The sequence below is a fragment of the Diadema antillarum genome, unplaced genomic scaffold (genome assembly GCF_040938485.1).
Source record: "Diadema antillarum isolate AM-2024a unplaced genomic scaffold, OU_Dant_1.0 scf00000160, whole genome shotgun sequence".
NCBI classification, from domain to species: Eukaryota; Metazoa; Echinodermata; class Echinoidea; order Diadematoida; family Diadematidae; genus Diadema; species Diadema antillarum.
In genome coordinates, this window is record NW_027271049.1 from 1,721,514 (window position 1) to 1,740,429 (window position 18,916).

Here is an 18,916-nt window from a genome sequence, read left to right on the forward strand (position 1 = left end):
GTTACATAAAAAACTCTGGGTGACAAGACATTATATTAATTGAATTATGTTCAAAAACATCCTAACTCAATTGCATAAATCAGAATTGCTTATTTCAATTCTAATGTAATCCACAACAGTGTTTCAAAATTTTTTGACATTTGTAACAATGTCACAAAATTATTAGTTGAGATATATATGTGGTCTTGTCACCCCATATGTGGCAGGGACATGTGCCTGAAAACTGCAGCTGAAAGTTACAGAATGTTCTTTAATTGTGTATATATTAGTAAGATATATCATGTATGTACGGAATTATGTGATCCTGACTACCAGTTCTCAACAAATCTAGCTAGTATTTGAATCATGGAGTAGGTTAAACATTAGAACAGACTTCCAACAAATGCTAATTGCGTGGTGACAGATAAAATTATCCCAGCAAACCAAGCTAGTATTTGAATCATGGAGTAGGATAAACCTGACAACAGATTTTTGATGGATGCAGATTGCTTATGGACAGACAAAATTACAGATTAGATATGTTTGTAGTTCCGATCTTCTGAGGAGAAGAGATGTATTAGAATGAAGTGTGATCAGCCATATTATACAGTATAACCTGTTTTGATAGCTTGGATGATGGATATATTGCAATATGCAAGGTGCTACTTAAGTGCTTCCCCAATTGCCTGGGACAAGTGAAAATCAAAGTTGGGCGAGTGTTTTGGAACAAAGGAGAAAAATACTTGCCCGAATTGGGCAGACAAAAAGTTTAAGAGCCACCTTTATCACTCCCCCCCCCCATCCACCCCACCCCCTCTCAAACCCACCAAGTCGGCCATACAAAAGCCAAATGATAATGACTGTTTGGTGATGAACAATGCACTTTGATTTCATTCCAGCAACTTTCCAATGCAATGCAACACCAACACTTGATAGAATCAAGGTTGTTAACTCCGATGTGTTTAAGATTGTGAATCAATGTACAGTTTGTATGCTCTTTAATGTTTAAATGATTGTGTTTTATTAAGCCCTTGACTTTTAAGTGATTTTCTGTATCATTTTCTTATATTTTTCAACTTTCTTTTTGGGTAAGTAAAATTCATGTATGGGCAAATGTTCTGTGACAATGTGAAAATCTGCTTGCCCAACCGGGCAAGTGACTAAAAAAAAACAGTTGTGTAGCATGCTGCAATATGGCAAGCTTCTGTACTTCATTGTCAATGCTTACACTACTAGTATGCTAGACTCACTGATACATTACCTCTCAACAATCTTGAAATTATTTATGATTTGAATCAGAGTTTTGTGTTGATGAGGAAAATACCAGCGATTATTCGTGAGATTTGTCAACTGTAATGCATTGCATTACATTTTTAATGAAAGCTTACCAATTCGTTTAGTGGTAATATTACATCTTGTATGACAAAGTTTTATCACTGGACATGTTTTTTGCTCAGTTAGGTCAAAGAGTACTAATCTAAACGTGATGTTACTTATATGTTAGTTGAGGTAATTCAATTATTTTTTTAATCGATTTCATAACTCAAAAGGGGACATCGCAAAAATAGATAAGATGTATGTATTGTTTCTTTTTATTTTAGTTAGTCTAATGATGAAGACCTTGTAAAAATTTGAGTATGATTATCATACTGAACAATCATTGGTCTGCCAAATCTGTACATTTTGTACACATATGTAATGTTCTATTTTGATGAATTCAATAAATCATGTGACAGCTATTTGGCTCTCATCATAATATATCATGTGAAATCTGTTTTTAATTCAAATTTTTTTCACAGTGGCATTGTAATTTTTAAAGTACATTGCAGAGACAGAGGTAGTATGTTGAGGTGGGATAGTAGCAAGATATTAGTAGCTATATGGATATTGACAAGAACAGCTTGTTTTAGTGCCAGAAAGGAAAGGCAGCCTTGTAAAAAACAAATAATCAAACAAATATAAAAAAAGTGTATATTACAACAATTGTACGTGCATACTCACACACACACACAAACATAGGGGGAGCAGCTCGCATTGATTAAGGCAATGAAAAAGTTTTGATTTCTTTCTCATGCTACTTTTTGAATGTTTATTGCCTAGGTAGAGAACAAAAAAGAAAAAAAAGAAGAGGATAAAGCAAATCTATGAACATCACCCAATTAAACATGTTACCCACCACTACTTTAATTTACGACTTAAAACATTCTTAACTGACCTTAACCCCGTCGCGGGGCGCTGTAACACAAGGTACGTATTTGTCCGTATGGGGTCGCTGCTGCGGTTAAACTGACCTTACCTTTTACTTTATTTCAAATGTCACATTGTGTAGGGACAAACATTCAAAGATCATTAGATTCCTCGATTTCATAGTGGTCTGCCAATCAGTAACAATCAGCTTTTATATTTATTCATCATACTACCACACATGTTTGTCAAAATCCAAAAGGGCACTCTAGTTACTGCTGACTTCATGTGTACATGTGTGAGTATGCATTCACATATTAAGTCAACACACTTTGTCTGTTTGTATGTGTGTCTGTGTGTGTGTGTGTTTATTTATTTTGTATGATATGTTTCATAATACCTCAAATTTGTGGTATTACAATGTCACAGTATATTACAACCATTATATATTACATTGTATATTATGATCATTCTGTTCTGTAATCATAAAGTATTTCATATTCATTATCATATAATTTTCAGAAATAGAAGTTAGGGAAAATTAGTAGAAAATTATGATAAGACAAAGATATCAGTTGAACAGAAGAGTGGAAATGCTATTACTTCCATCACTGAGTTTAGGTAGTCACTGCTTACTGCAAAAATGTATTTATATATCTTCAATGTTCTTGAATTAGTGCAAGACATGGATTTTGATAAAGCAATAGACATGATAATGAAATACTGAAAACCAAGCTTTGAAGTTTCACACTCATTCATATTTTTTTTTTCAATCATGCAGCAACATTATTTTCTTCTACAGAATGATCATGCCTCCCAAAAAGAAAGAAAGAAAAATATCACGCTACTTTGCTATTCAACTGCTCAATCAAAAGCTTATAACTGCATGGATGAGTAATGCATGTTATAGGCAAAGTTTTCACTGATTGTCAACTTTTCCTCTATATCCCTGCTGCTTTGCATCCAAAGGTAGCCATCCATTGTGGTAAGTAATGTTTTCATCTCTTACCAAATTACAAAATTGACACATTTTTGCCATTTATCAAACAGCAACAACAACAACAACAACATAACAATGGCCTAGCAAACATATGGAAGTAGGAGTTTGAAGTATAAACTTCAAGCATTTAATTTACTGAAAGCTTTCATTCTTAGAGCACTGCTCATGTTCCTTTTGAGATTGCCTTCACAGCTTTTGTATTGTTTAATCCAAAGACTTTTTACACATACCTGTATATAGCTTTTTCCCCTTACCACTTCACTATCTGTATGCAACTGCATGAATAACACTTTAGGTAATGACCAATCTAAGTGTATGAAGCCATCATATAACAATATTATCCCATGCTCGAGTTTTAATCTCCAAAATCATCCTACATACTTTTATTACTCCAATCATGCCATCAGAGATTTTCATGTGATACAAAACAATGAATTATGATTATTTATAGTAACTGTTCATTTACAGCATCATATTTTATATTGATTATGTGTTGCAGACTCCACATTTTTTAGGCTGAAACGGATCTTGTACACGATTAGATAACTAAATTGAAATTATGTTAGCATGTTATTTTGAGCAATATGGCTCTATTTAGGCTGAGCACTTTTGCAGTATTTATATATATAAAACAATACTTGACAGACACTATCAAACCATATGATGGAGAATTATGGTATTGCTGCTTCCTGCAAATAGCACCTGATAAGTTGAAGTCTCGCACTGTATTCCTTTGAGTAGTCTTGTGTGGCATACGGTTGGTGTATCAGACCACATCATGCATTAAAGCACAGATACATGGAGAATATGTTGAAAAAAACCTCTATGTTTTCTACGCACTCTAATCAAAACTTAACTAGAACAAGGCTTGAAGATGCATTAAAATGGATTTGAGTGTGTCAGTAAAGAAATGAAAAGATCAATTATGGTAGATCTAATAATGATGAACAATGATTTGGCCTGAAATTATTGAACCATTGTTAATTGATTACTTATACCGTCAGTTTGTTTCATGACAGAGAGCCATGTCAACACTTCAATTGCCTTTTTTAACCTTCATTTGTAAGTGGGTAAAATGTTAGTTGCACTGGATTTTAGTACTCCTAGAAAGAGTAAGGCAAGCATGATGACCCTGGGTTTCTCTAATTTTTGTTCAAATTGTGTTTGTATTTCGTGTATCAGATCATCATCGTCAACAGCCTCTGCCAGCAAGACAGGCCAGACTGCTAATTCTCGAAGCCTTCATACAAGCTGTTTCCCGGAAGCCAAGAATTTTGTCCCCCAGAGGCACTTCTCTACAAGGACGACACCCTTTGCTCTTGGACCAAAGCGACCCCGCCCAACTTCCGCCTGGGATGCAGGCGCATCAACACAACACTCCATCTCACGAGGGATGTCTTCTTCCCCCTCCTCCTTCCCCTCCTCCTCCAGTGGTAGTGCCCCACTCCCAACCATCAGCTATTTTCAGGGATCTCCTATCCCGCCGCTGATCGGGAAGACTCTGGGGCAGTGCCTTGACGAAGTCACAGAAGAGAAAGGAGATGAGGAAGCTTTCATCTTCCTTGAGGAGGGCGTCAGGTTGACGTACGGCCAGTTCAGGGAAAAGGTGTGCTGAGCATGTTTTTTTTTTTGCCCTAGTCAGTGTAATCAAGTGTATGTGTGCTAAAATAAGCCAGTCTTATTGGCTAGATCACTTTCTAGAAAGTGGAGGTTGTTTTCTATGGCTTTAGGTTTCTTTCAGTGACCAGCAATGATCTGATCAAGTAAAGAGCTTTTAGTGGCATTATTATTATCTTATTTTTTGTCATGGTTGTTTTTCTGTAAATGTGTTTATATTGCAGGGCTGGTGCCACAGTTTGAAAAGTGTGTAGGCGTGGAGGGGGCCCAATTTATATTTCTGGTGCCACTTCCAGGTTTCATCAACAAATCAAGCAAGAAAATAAAAGGGCCCTACCCACACTTTTCTGCTTTCAGCGCCAATTTTCTGGCACAACTTCCGGGGTTGATCAGCTTGAAAGTAAAAAACAAACAAACAAAAACCTTAACCACACCTTTTTAGTGCCACTTCCCGGGTAAAAAAGGGTATATGGGAGCCCCTCCTTCACTGTACATGAAATGTTCATGTATGTAAATTTTCATTGTAATGATTTGGTATTGAAAGAAATAGGCCTACTTGTTTCTTTGAATTGAAAATTGAATTGAATTTCATGATGGAAAGGTGCCTTGCAGAGAATTTACATCTTCATTGATAATTTGTTATACATAAGCAGTACATCAATCCTTGAATCTTCAGCATGCATTTCTAATAATAATGATGATGACGATAACAATAAATAACACCTATGCAGCGCTTAATACTGATGTTTCTAAGCGCATTGATGTGGAAAAAATATTAAATTAGAATACAGGATACAGTTAACGCTAATGTACATAGCTCTTAAAAAATTAGGATTGAGTAAGTAGATAAGTTTTAAGTAATGATTTAAACTTATCTACACTTCCAGCATTTCAAATATAAAGAGAGAGTTTGTTCCAAAGAGATGGAGAAATGACAAAAAAAAAAAAACAACCCTATCATCGTAACGGGTACAGGTGCAGGGACCATGTGATAATTGCAGAGTGGAGTGGATTTATGCTGTGATTTATGTTTTAATCTCCTTTTCTTTTTTGCCAATGGCTATCACCCACCCATGCAGGTTGATAATTTTGCAGCAGGACTCCTCTCCATTGGTGTCAAGAAGGGGGACCGGGTGGGCGTGTGGGGCTCCAACACCTCGGAGTGGATCATCACCCAGTTTGCTGCAGCCAGGATCGGAGCCATATTGGTCACCATCAACATGGCCTACACTGCCCCTGAGCTCCAGTATGCTCTGCACAAGGTGAACTCTGACCTCTGACCTCTTTGACTAGAGCATCTATGTTTTTGATAGCTTCTGGTACAGTCAGGATCATGTGCTCTAAAGCTGCGTTTACATCAAATCTGACATGGGTCACGGAACAGGCTTTTTGCTATGTTTCTAAAAATTAATATCACTTCTCTGCTAATAATTTTGTTACAAAATTAATCTTCTACTGTTGATTTTGTTGCTCTTGATTTTGACATGGTAATATTTTGGGTGATTTTGTACCAAATTACTGATTCATTTTTAGCAGAACCAGACATGGTTCCTTTTGGTGTACCATAGCAAAAACCTGGCCCGTCGCCTGTACCGTGCTCGGTGTAAAGGCACCATTAGGTTTCAGTGTATTTCAGTGTATGCATGCCTTTGCTGATATGTCTGTATGCATGCTATACAAGAGATATATCTGAATACCCACAAGTCAAACTGCACAGTGCAGCAGGGGTTGGGGGAAATGTAGTAACTAATATCTTCAGTGGGGATTCAATTGGATTTTTGCCCTGGGAATGCACACAGACCTCTTTTAATAAAGAAATTGTAATTATCATAATCTTATAGAAAACCTAGTAGCAACTAGATGCGGGGCAAATGTGACCCGCTACAACAAAAGGATCCTAAAGTCGCTGACGGGTGAGCAGAGAAAATCGAGATTGAAGTCAGATTACCAAAATCTGTCAAAACGTTCAGATTTCTGTTTTAACAGAATTTTGTAGTCTAATGTATCTTCTCTCATCTGCCGAAATTTCTAAGCTAAATAATCAAAGGAAAGGCCTGAAAATAGCATTTTTCTGGGCATGCTTGGCTCGCCCGTCAGCGACTTTAGGATCCTTTTGTTGTAGCGGGTCACATATATACTTGCAGCTGATCAGCTGTTGTATCAATAGGGCCTACTGTATATATGTAAAAAGAATTAACCTGGTGAGGACGAGTCCCGAGTATACTCGGGCAGGTGTCTATGGGGAATGCGTGTTATAGCAAAATCAGTCTGTCCTCAGCGGGTTACTAGGCCTACTGCAGGCAAAAGACAATGTTTGAATTAAGCCATTGAGGACGAGCTAATTTTGCTATAACGTATATTCCCCATTGACACCTGCCTGAGAATACTCCTGACAAGTTTTCAATGTGTTAAGCTTGTGATTGTTCAGTTATGTCCCCATCTGGTTAAGTCACTTTAAAGTCACTTCTATGTATTGAATTATTTACCTTTTAGGCTGGTGTGAAGGCAATCGTGTCCTCTCAAGAGTTTGCCAAAAGGAGCTACTATGAAATTCTGTCGACAGTCTGCCCTGAGCTTCCGAACTCGGACCCGGGAAGGTTGAAAAGTGCCAAGTAAGTTTTATAAGACAAACATTCAACATAGACTAGATTGAGTAGGCCCTACCAATGTGTAACATTAATCTTTGCTGTCTTTTCAGCCAACATGAACTGTGTTGAGGGAAGACAAAAAATGTGTGATTTGAACAATCATTTTGGCAAGCTGCAAACAAATTCTATTCCATCTTGTTTGCTCTTCTTATGTTTGTTGTCCCTGCCGAACAAGTTCGAGCAGGGGACTATGAAACGAGCTCCGTATGTGTGTGTGTCCGTCCGTCCGTCTGTCTGTCTGTCTGTGCATCCGTGTGTGATCAAAATGTTCAATTTGCTACTTCTCTGTCATTTATGAGCCAATTTTGATTCTGTTTGCTTTATATGATAGCACTGCATGGTAGCTTTGAAACTTCTACACAGAATTTCAGTTGTGACCTTTGACCTATATTATACATTTTGCTTCAAAATGCTACTCCTTCGCCATTTTTCACCCGATTTCGATTCCGTTTGCTTTATGTGATGGCACTAGGTGAGGGCTTCAAAACTTGTACACAGAATTTTGACCTTTGACTTCTTTGACCTTTGACCTTGATTTTTGACCTATATTGTACATTGGCTACAAAATGCTACTCCTTCGCCATTTCTAACCCGATTTCGATTTCGTTTGCTTTATGTGATGGCACTAGGTGAGGGCTTCAAAACTTCTACACGGAATTTTGATCTTGGACTTCTTTGACCCTTGACCCTGATTTTTGACCTATATCGTACATTTTGCTACAAAATGCTACTCCTTCGCCATTTCTAACCCGATTTCGATTCCGTTTTCTTTATGTGATGGCACTAGGTGAGGGCTTCAAAACTTCTACACAGAATTTTGACCTTTGACTTCTTGACCTTTGACCTTGATTTTTTACCTATATTGTACATTGGCTACAAAATGCTACTCCTTCGCCATTTCTAACCCGATTTCGATTTCGTTTTCTTTATGTGATGGCACCAGGTGAGGGCTTCGAAACTTCTACACAGAATTTTGACCTTTGACTTCTTTGACCTTTGACCTTGATTTTTGACCTATATTGTACATTGGCTACAAAATGCTACTCCTCCATTTCTAACCCGATTTCGATTCCGTTTGCTTTATGTGATGGCACTAGGTGAGGGCTTCAAAACTTCTACACAGAATTTTGACCTTTGACTTCTTTGACCTTGATTTTTTACCTATATTGTACATTTTGCTTCTAAATGCTACTTCCGGCGGGGACATATATTACGCACCGCGTAATTTCTACTTTTCCTTGTTTGTTTTTCCAACACAGTCAACCTTGCCTAAGTCGAATCTATTTGGACTGAAGAAATACATTTTGCTTCGTCTCAGAAAAAAAAAAATTGACTTAGGAGGGATTAATATCAATAGAATATAAAGAGAAGAGGACTGAAAAGACTTATGCGGGGTCGACTTAAGCAAGGTTGACTGTGCAGATGTACATTAATGAAGACTTACATATTGAAGCTTGAAAATTCAGGCAGAGTCTAAAGGTAGGCATACATTTTGTACAGACTCAATGAAAGTCAGAGTAAAATGAGAGTAAAAAAAGGTGTTGAGTCGGGAGCTGTTGGTATAGAAAATAGAAAATATTTCTCTCCATCTCGGCAGATTACCAATGATGGAATCTATCATCATGATGGGGGAAGGGGATTTCCCTGGAACTTTCAGATTCGATGATGTCATCACCATGGGAACCAGCGAGCAGCAGGTGTCTGTGGAGAGGTTGGCTAAGACTGTGCAGTTTGATGACCCCATCGCTATTCTCTTCACTTCTGTAAGTATATAGACAAAATACTCTTTAACCCATTCCACACATGAACCTAGTGGTCTGTGTGTTAAGTCTATGGGGATTTTAGAATTCAGTATGGAATGGGTTAATGTTAAACTACCATAGAAATTAGTATGAGCTATGTATATGGACACAGTGGGAAGCATGTGCATTATGAGGGCTTTTGTGTAGTAAAGCAGATTGGTATGTGTAAATTTTGCTTTGATTTTCTATTGGTAAAGATCACTAAATTACAGAATCTGATGTTAATGCAATTTCTGAGTGTGTGCTGTTCCACATGTCAATTTGCAGCTGAACATAAAAAAATTCGATCTTATTTTTAGTGTCACTGAGACCCAGTGGGATGATTGAGTTAATAAACTATCAACCTAAATATCAAACTGAATTTACACTTCTCAAGTACATATTGAGCTTTTGAGTATTTTCCACTTCTGGGGTAGCCCACATCCTTCACTTCTGAAGATTACTGTAATACACGATATATTGGTGGTATGAACATTCGCGAATTGGAGCTGACGGCCTTTTTTCGCAGCATGAAATTTTTGCGACTTGCCACTTTTTAATTTCACAAATGTTGCCGCTCGCAAAATTCGTGAAATTAAAATGCACGCGGACATTCCTCGTTTTACAGTATTATAAGCATTTGCAGATTATCATAGACATCAATGATCTGATTCCGTCGATTTGATTTCTATCGTAAATCTTATTTCATGCCATGTAGGGGACGACAGGGAACCCCAAGGGAGCACTGATGACTCACCACCGATTAGTCAACCAGGGAATCCATGTTGGAGGAAGGCTGAATTACCATGAAGGGGTGAAGGAACTTTTATCCCCAGGCCTTCTATCTCTTCAGTGTGGAATGCTGGATTAACCCACTTTAACCCGTTGAGGATGGTTTGATTTTGCTACGATACGCATTTCCCATAGACACCTGCCCAAGTATACTCAGGACTCGTCCTCAGCGGGTTAATAGTCCAGGGGGAGTTTTTGCTGTAGCAGGTGTCACATTGCCCTTACTGAATAGACACCTCAAGTTTGCTGCATGTCTTATACTAGAGAATGATTAGATGTAAATGCTGGATAAATTCCATAAATTGGCACAAAATTAAAAAACAGAATCACAAGAATTTGCCAATTCAAGAGAGAAACATGAATTTATGTAAATAGATTATGTTGCCAACTAGAAAATCAGCTGTATGTTTGGTGGAATTTTGATAAAATTGAAATTGAAACCAATATAATTACATTTACTATGAAGGTCTTTCATTAAAAAAAAAAAAATCATTTTTTTTTCTCTCCCCTACGAAATACTGATGATAAACAGTAAAAGCTTATATGATAAGATTTAATACTCAAGTGATAGAAATCTGGTTTTTAGGACTCAGTGGGATAGTTTTCAACATCTTTTAACTCTTTCAACCATCAAATATTTTTGCATATTTGATTAACAGCATCAAGTATAATTGTCAGTCTTGCTGCTCTTCTAAAGCACACACGGGACTTGTCATCAAGACACCCTGAGAAAGTTGCATAATAATTATGTTACAACCAAGGAAACTGAAAAATAAAGTTGTTTTAATAGCGAAGAATGGTAATAACTTTCATTTGCATAAAAATCAAATGTTTTATATTTTAGATACCTTCTGTCCAAATTTCAAAGTTGAATGCTGCTTTGATATTCGAACCTCTTTGGTTTTTGTGAAGCATGTAATATGAAATGATTATATACATGTATATACATACAGATAGATAGATAGAAAGATGGAGAAATAGATAGATAGATAGATAGATAGATAGATAGATAGATAGATGGATTAGATAGACAGATAGATAGATAGATAGATAGATAGATTAGATAGACAGATAGATAGATAGATAGATAGATAAATAGATTATATAGATAGATAGATAGATAGAGAGAGGGGGGGGGGGGAGAAAGATGGGAGAGAGCAGTATAAAGATATATCAATATAATGATATGTACTGTATGTATATATACCCTAATACCCTGCTTTTTCCCAACATCTCTCACCAGGGCCACAAGGCCTGCCTTCCGGTACCCCTCTATCACATATTTGGCCTGGCAGCTGGACCAATCGTGGGCTTACTGTATGGGGTGCCCAATGTCTACCCCACAGCATCCTACAACCCTAGCGCTGCACTCAAGGCCGTCCAGGATGAGAAGTGAGTGAAGACAGTTAAAAATTAAAGAATCTCAGTTCAGGTTTTAGAAAGGGTTCCATGACATATGCTCCACCAACAAATGCTCTAAAAATTGCAACAAATGCTCAATGACATATGTTCCATGACATTTGCTCCGTCGACATTTGCTCCACCAATATATCAAAATTTTAATTTTCCTCGTATTTGACAGCTCTTTCTTTTCTGCCACCATGGAGATTATGATCTGAAAGAAATTCCCAAGTCTCCAGAATTTTCCAGGATGAGCAATATTTTGATGTGTATCGGAAAATAACCTGGAAAGGACTTTACTGTAGCGAAAAATTGATGGCAGTTTGCATGATTGTTTAAAAAGGTCTTGCGATCAAAAAATTATAGACTTGTTTTTGTGAAATGGGCAAGTAAGAGCAGACAAAATTTTGACAGGGCCAAGATGGCAGGCCATTTTTTTTTTTATTAAAGAAGATTTGTTTGTGCACTAAAATTTTGTAGTTTGTGCATCTGTACTTTTGAAATCCAGCAAAATGGTAGTTGGGAATTAAGTCTTATTCTACATCCAACCGTGACACATTTGCTCCTGTGACAATTGCCCCGGTCTATTTTCTCCAAGGACTTAGGGGTAGGATTAGGGTTGTGATAGGGTGTTAGGTTTATTTTGATGTGAGGATTAGGATTAGGGTTAGAGTTATGTTTGTAATTAGAATGTATGTTTGGTTGTCTTAGCGTGCAGATACTTATTGGGAGCAATTGTTGCAGGAACAAATGTCATGGAACAATATCCATCAACTCACAACCAATGCCAAATTTTGCAAGGCATATTGTCAATGGAATTCACTGAAGTTGTGTGGAGCAAGTATCACAAGTTGTCGTGTACACAGAATCTTGTAATCAGTGCCTGTAATCTTTGTATGTTATGTTTTTGTCTGTTTGTGATTGTACAAGATGTACTGCGCTGTATGGCACACCTACCATGTTCATCGATATGATAAACCAGCCGAGCTTCAAGGACACTGATCTCAGCTCACTATCCTTCGGGGTTGTAGGAGGATCACCCTGTCCCTCGGATCTGGCCCAGCAGGTGGTGAAAGAAATGGGGATGGATTACTTGGCTGTAAGTTTATGTCATCCAGATCATTATCTTTTATCTCTCTTGCTCATTTATCCCTCCCCCTCCCACAGATTTCCTCCTCTTCTTCCTCCTCCTCCTCCTCCTCTTCATCCTCCTCCTCCTCTTCATCCTCTTCCTCCTCCTCCTCCTCTTCCTCCCCTCCTCCTCCTCTTCCTCCTCCACCACCCATTTCCCTTCTATATCTTACCCCATCTTCTTATCTTAAACCTCCACTCGCTCTACATCCCTGCTTCCAAAACTTTTCAGCCCTCCATTATTACTCATTTTCAATAGTATATTAGTTTTAATGAGATTCCTTGCATGCATGGAAAGTTCTCTTTGTTGAAAAAGTTTTTGAAAGTAGTGATTAATCATTATGATCATGGTGATAGTGATAGTGGTCCCAACGACAAAGTTGTTGATGAAACTAAAATGAATATGATGATGAAAAGATGATGAAAATATTAGTATAAGTTGCCATTTTCTTAGTATTCTTATTTTCATAGACATCATTTTATAACTTTCTTCATCTGCAGCATTCACTTTGAGCCGTTTCCATATGTTTATAAAGAGCTCTGTCTGGAGTGAAAGGGCTACCTCAGACTCTGTAAAAAATTGGTGCATGGTGGACCGGAAATCACCAAAGGTGTTTGAATGAAATATAATGACAGTTTCAAACAGTAGAAAAGGAATAATATGAGATGCATGCATTATGGTTATCTAAATGACTGTATGATTCTTATGGGCTGCTGAGGGGTTGCTTTGGGAACTTCGCCCAATTAGTGAGTTCCACCATATGTCCTACAGATTGGATTTGGACTGACCGAAGCTGGACCAATGGTCAGTATAGTGGACAGAGAGATGCCAGAGGATAAAAGAGTGACCACCGTTGGAAAGCTGTGTCAGCACACGGAGGTGAGTTAGGTTCACATGAATGTTGTCTATCTATGTTTAACCCTTTACTTGCCCAGGCACTTAGCTGTAATTTTTGATGCTCTCTCATCAGTATTCAGATAAAATTCTTCCTATAAACTTGACCTACAGTAATTGTAAGTTAGCCATCCTACACAGGCATGATAATGTACCTCAGTCCACCAGGAAGGGTGTATGGTGACTCTAAAGATATTATTAAGAAGGTATAGGTAATCCCATTTCATTGACAGTTAGTGTCCAGACTTCTGTGCCAATAAACTGTTTTTCTAAGATACCGGTATTCAAAGTTATGGATGTTTCTTTTGTCGTCCTGACGTAGTAACAGGGCTTTAGCTATTTTATTGACCTGCACTTCAAAAACACATTTAAATACTTGGAATCCAGTTTGCATACATTAGTTGTTGCTGCATTGGGCTAACCTCAGGGCAAGCCGTCAGGTTGTCAAGAAGAAGCTTTGCCAGAAAGGCATGTATAAAGTTCGAATATGTCGGTAAACTAGTCTGTTAGTGAAGAAAGCACTCAGCGGACGTACCTGTTGGTGAACAAAGTACATGGAAGGTTAAGCCGTCATTTTTATAGAATATCAAAATGTGACATCACAGCCATTCATTGCCATGGTAACTGGTTCTAAACAACCTCACGTAATTCTAATATCTGTGAACACAACAGTTGCTAACGTGCTCGTACCCACTTCTAACCCAGTGCCTGAAACCTTGTGCAAGCTGTTATTTTGTGGTATTCCATTATTGTAGTCTAATGTTATCCTTTGTTATCTGTACAGATGTTGTAAACATTAAGTTACATCACTTCTACTTATGTCATCATATATCAGGATGTATCTCAATCTAATTGAACTTGTTCACATGCATCCAAGGCAAAGGTCATAGATCCTCAAACTGGCAACATGGTGCCGTTCAATACTGCGGGTGAGCTGTGCATACGTGGTTATCAATTAATGGTGTCTTATTGGGAGAACGAGGAGGCCACACGTGAGTGCATGGACAAGACCAGATGGTTCCACACAGGGTAAATCAGATTATATTGCATCTCTCATTTTAATGATAGCTTTTCCATTTGGCTTTCCATAGTAAAGAATCCATTATCTCTAGAAATTTTAATAAGGGTTTTGATTCAACTCAGGAAAATCTTTGGAAACATTATTGAGTGGTTTAATCTCATTGTGAAGATATGTTGAAACTTTTTAGTTCATGATTATTGTAGAAACAAGTCATAATCACACAAAAATGACATACCGGTAGACCTACCTGGCATTTCCACTTTAAAGGACAAGTTCACCTTCATAGACATGTGGGTTGAGTGAATGCAGCAATATTAATAGAACACATCAGCAAGAGTTTGACAAAAATCGGACAATCCGTTTAAAAGTTATGCATTTTTGAAGTTTCTGCTTTAATAGTCACTGCTGGATGCGAAGACTACTACAGCTTGTGATGTCACATGTGTACAACGATATAAAGAAAGTATAAGGAAAATTCAAGATATTTTCATTTTTCTTGCATACTAAAAGAACACTTGACTTCCCTCTTTCAGAAGACAAGGGGAATAATATTACCCTTAACATACGTCAGTGACAAGTCGAGGAAATGTGCACCTTTTTCAAAAAGTTAAATTTTGTGAAATTCTCTTTATATTTTCCTTATATCGTTGTACGCATGTGACATCATACACTCTAGTAGTCTTCTCATCCAGCAGTGACTATGCAGATACTTTAGAAATTCATAACTTTTAAACAGATTATCCGATTTTCCCCAAACTTTCACTGATGTTTTCTACAAATATTGCTGCATTCACTCAATCCACTTGTATATTATGATGGTGGACTTGTCCTTTAAATATGATCTGCAGGAGGACAACCTTTTGTACTCATGAAAACAGGGAGTAAATTGAAATTTACTTACATTTACTTCATGTAACTACACTGGATTAAAGACAAAATTAATAATTCCTGTTGTGATAATCATTTCTATGTGTGGATGAAACTGAGTTGAAACTTTTGCAGGTGGGTTTTGATCAATGGTTGTTTTGTTCTCAACTGGTTCATGAAAGTTCTGACCTATCTTAATCCCTTTGGAATCAGCAGCAATATATAGGGCAGACTTTAAACTATTGAAGACAACATGTTATCTTCTTACTGTAGGAAATGATGAAATGCTGATCACAAGAACAGGAATGTTCTTTTTTTAAAAATGTATTTTGAAAAGTCCGAGCTCATGTGAGCCAAATCTTTGTGTGAAAGCAGAATGACTCAAATGAATATAATCATTCCATAATGACCCTCCTCTAGTCATTAATGAATAAAGGAGTCTACTTTAAATCATTTGTTCTAATATTGATTACATACATCCATCCATCCATCTTCCATGTTTTTGGAGCAACAATGAAATTTTGTTAATTTGTGTTTCCTTTTTGCTTGCTTGTTAAGCAATCTTTCCAAATTTGAAGATTGTTTTGTGTATGTGCGTGCGTGCGTGTGTGTGTGTGTGTGTGTGTGTGTGTTTGCAACCAATTTACCTCATTTGATGATTGTTAATGGATTGTTTTGTTTTATTTCCTTTGTGTATGTGCTTGAATGTGAAGAGATCTTGCCATGTTTGAAGATTGTTTTGTAATTTGTCTTTTTTGCAACCATCTTGATGATTATAGTTGAAGGATTGTTTTGTTTTATTTCCTTTGTGTATGTGCTTGAATGTGCAGAGATCTGGCCATGTTTGACGAGGATGGTCACTGTAGCATTGTGGGTCGCATCAAAGACCTCATCATCCGAGGGGGTAGGAACATCCATCCAGTTGAGGTGGAGGAGTTTATCCACACACACCCAAGTGTGGCAGACGTCCAGGTGAGTACAGAAGAGAAAGATAATGGGAGAAATCTTTGAGGAGGAGTTTTGTAGTACAGTGCACTCCCATTATAACAAACAAAATGATACATTGTCCGTCCTATGTATTTTTATTGTTTATTTGTTCGGTTATAACGAAATTTCGATAAAACAAAAGAAAACTGCCCATCCTGAGGACTTCGTTATAATGGGAGTCTGCTGTATATTAGATTTCGTTAATGTGCAGTGGTGTTTGTTTTGCGTTGTGACGTGGGCCATCTCAGTGGCACATGCTCAATTCAATTCAGTTAAAACTGTCTTTTCATTTTTTTTTTCAACAGAATATGCAAAGTAGTGATATCATGCGCTGGTAGCGTACCACCTAATGACTGAAATTGGACTTGCATTTGAGTAATACACAGAAAGCGAAAGTGGCAGACTTTGGTTTTGTTCATGTCTATGATCAAGACAAGAAAAGACATTCTACAGACACACTTACATGTATATATTCTGGAAAACCCCCCCGGAGGTATCCACCACTCAAAAGACTATGCTTATAATATGCGGGTACCTCAAAAGGAAGGGGGAAAAGAGGGGTAAAAAGCTAACCACTACAAAGAGTGCAGAAAAAAAAAATAGGAAAAAGAGAGCAAAAATAGAAAGAAAAAGAAAGTACAAATAATCAAAGAAAACAGAAAACAAGAAGAGAGGAAATAGATGAGCTTTGCTGCCATGTTGTAATGTTATATTGTGCAGAATCGTGATGCACCTGAGTTTGTTGTCACCAGGATACAGAAACAATTTGAAGAAGATAAAAGATCATATCATATAATGCCTTGCAGTTTATTTCCACTGCCTCTTTACTTGATTTAACAAGTACGTTTATCTTAATGATGACAATGGATGCCATGATACAGTAAATGATTGAAATGATAACTGAAATAATAAATATACTGTCAAAGTGGATATTTTCGCGTGACTAATTTTTCACGCTTGCGCGGGTAAGAAGAGTTTTGCGTGTTTTTAATTCCGCGGAATCAAGACATCCACCACTGGAACATTTGGCACGCAAAAATATTAGCGTGCTTTTATTTTCACGCTAGCTTCTGGTTGCACGAAATGCGCAAAAATTTCAACACCGCAAAAATTTTCACTTTTACAGTATATATATATTTTGTGTGTGTGTGTGTGTGTGTGTGTGTATGTGTGCGAATCACAATTTTCTGCTGAAAGATGACTGTAAAAATTGAAAAAGAATCTGCCCCACATTACATTGCAAACAGAAACTGTTGTGGCAATCTTTGCACCAATATCTCCTTCATGTATCCTACAGGTGATTGGTATTCCAGATGCCAGGCTAGGGGAGGAAGTGGCGGCTTGCATCAGGGTCAAACCAGGTCAGGAGCTGACCCAGCAGGAAGTAATTGACTTCTGCAAGGACCAGGTCAGTGTCACTCTTTCAAATCTACATTGCACGTCCATGTCAGTGTCACACTCACACATAATCTCTATGAATTGAGTTTTCATGAAAGTGAACATATATCAGAAATATAAAGAGGCTTAGCATGAAAGTGAACATACAGGTATGTATACCAGAAATATAAAGAGGCTTAGCATGGAAGTGAACATATACCAGAAATATAAAGAGGCTTATCATAGAAAAGACTTGTTGTTTTACAGAAATGTGTGTTAGGTCTTGTGCTGCAATGGAAAAGTTATTTGAGAAGTGTAGATATTTGTGTATGATACAAACACATTCTGATATATGTCTCTCTTTTTTTCAACTCTTTTTAGAGTAATCGGGATATTATATGGAACTTAAAAAAAAAATATGCTTGAAAGACAAAATAACTGTGGTAAAACTTTAGAAAAGAAAGTCTGAAATTCCATACTGAAAAAAGGAGTATTATATTCATTTTCCTCTGACTAAATGCAGTAGAGACTCTCTAGAATTGAACTTAAGTGAGATCAGAGAATACACCTAAGAATTTGTTTGCTGCCCTCACACAGATCTCCCACTACAAGGTGCCACGCCATGTCGTCTTCATGGAGACATTCCCAATGACTGTTACCGGCAAGGTGCAGAAGTTCAAGTTGCGAGAAATTGTTTGCAAGGACTTGAAGAAAGACTAATCATTATCAATATCAGTTTTCATAATAGCTTATCAACTCAGTGACAGTCAAAATCAAATAAAGTTCTGATCGACTTTATAATGCAACCTTCTTTGTGACTTTAGGCTAATGCATGTGATCTATAGGAGTTTGGAAGTGGCGGAAATGAAATCTTATGAACTCTAATGCAGTTTAGAATTGGCCTCACTTGGTTCCATAGCTGTATTTTTTTTTTTTTTTTATGGAGAATTTGTTTTATAGATGTATCATTTTTATCTTTTTTCAAAAAAATACAGAAAGTGGAAAATAAGGGAATTGGTGTCCAGATGATATTAAAATCTATGCACAGTATGTACTCTTATTTCCAAACATACTGGTATGTGGCACTGCAATATAGTAGCAATTACAGAAATGACATCAAAAACAACACTGGTACCTCCATTCTCCGTTCCATAGCGTACAATGTGTATTATAGACCTGAAAGGAAGTGAAAAATCTTAGCAGTCATCAATGACATTCATAGTCTGAAGGCTTATC

General features: G+C 37.2%; 1 protein-coding gene across 1 annotated transcript; it reads left to right on the forward strand.

Annotated features, from left to right (window-relative positions):
• Positions 1-345: 345 nt before the first annotated feature.
• LOC139722183 (medium-chain acyl-CoA ligase ACSF2, mitochondrial-like) lies at positions 346-18,603 on the forward strand. The gene is made up of 13 exons (XM_071633499.1): positions 346-350; positions 4,346-4,769; positions 5,860-6,042; positions 7,274-7,392; positions 9,026-9,191; positions 9,928-10,023; positions 11,245-11,393; positions 12,333-12,501; positions 13,306-13,413; positions 14,306-14,457; positions 16,147-16,288; positions 17,601-17,711; positions 18,278-18,603. Exons 1-13 carry the CDS (start codon positions 346-348, stop codon positions 18,398-18,400), a joined length of 1,947 nt encoding a protein of 648 aa, XP_071489600.1. The 3' UTR covers positions 18,401-18,603.
• The last annotated feature ends 313 nt before the right edge of the window (positions 18,604-18,916 follow it).

Bases quoted from the DNA above. Each gene is read 5' to 3' on its own strand.
- LOC139722183 (XM_071633499.1), top strand. The intron at 10,024-11,244 runs GTGAAGGAACTT...ATCTCTCACCAG, and splicing joins GGCTGAATTACCATGAAGGG to GGCCACAAGGCCTGCCTTCC. The intron at 16,289-17,600 runs GTGAGTACAGAA...TGTATCCTACAG, and splicing joins CAAGTGTGGCAGACGTCCAG to GTGATTGGTATTCCAGATGC.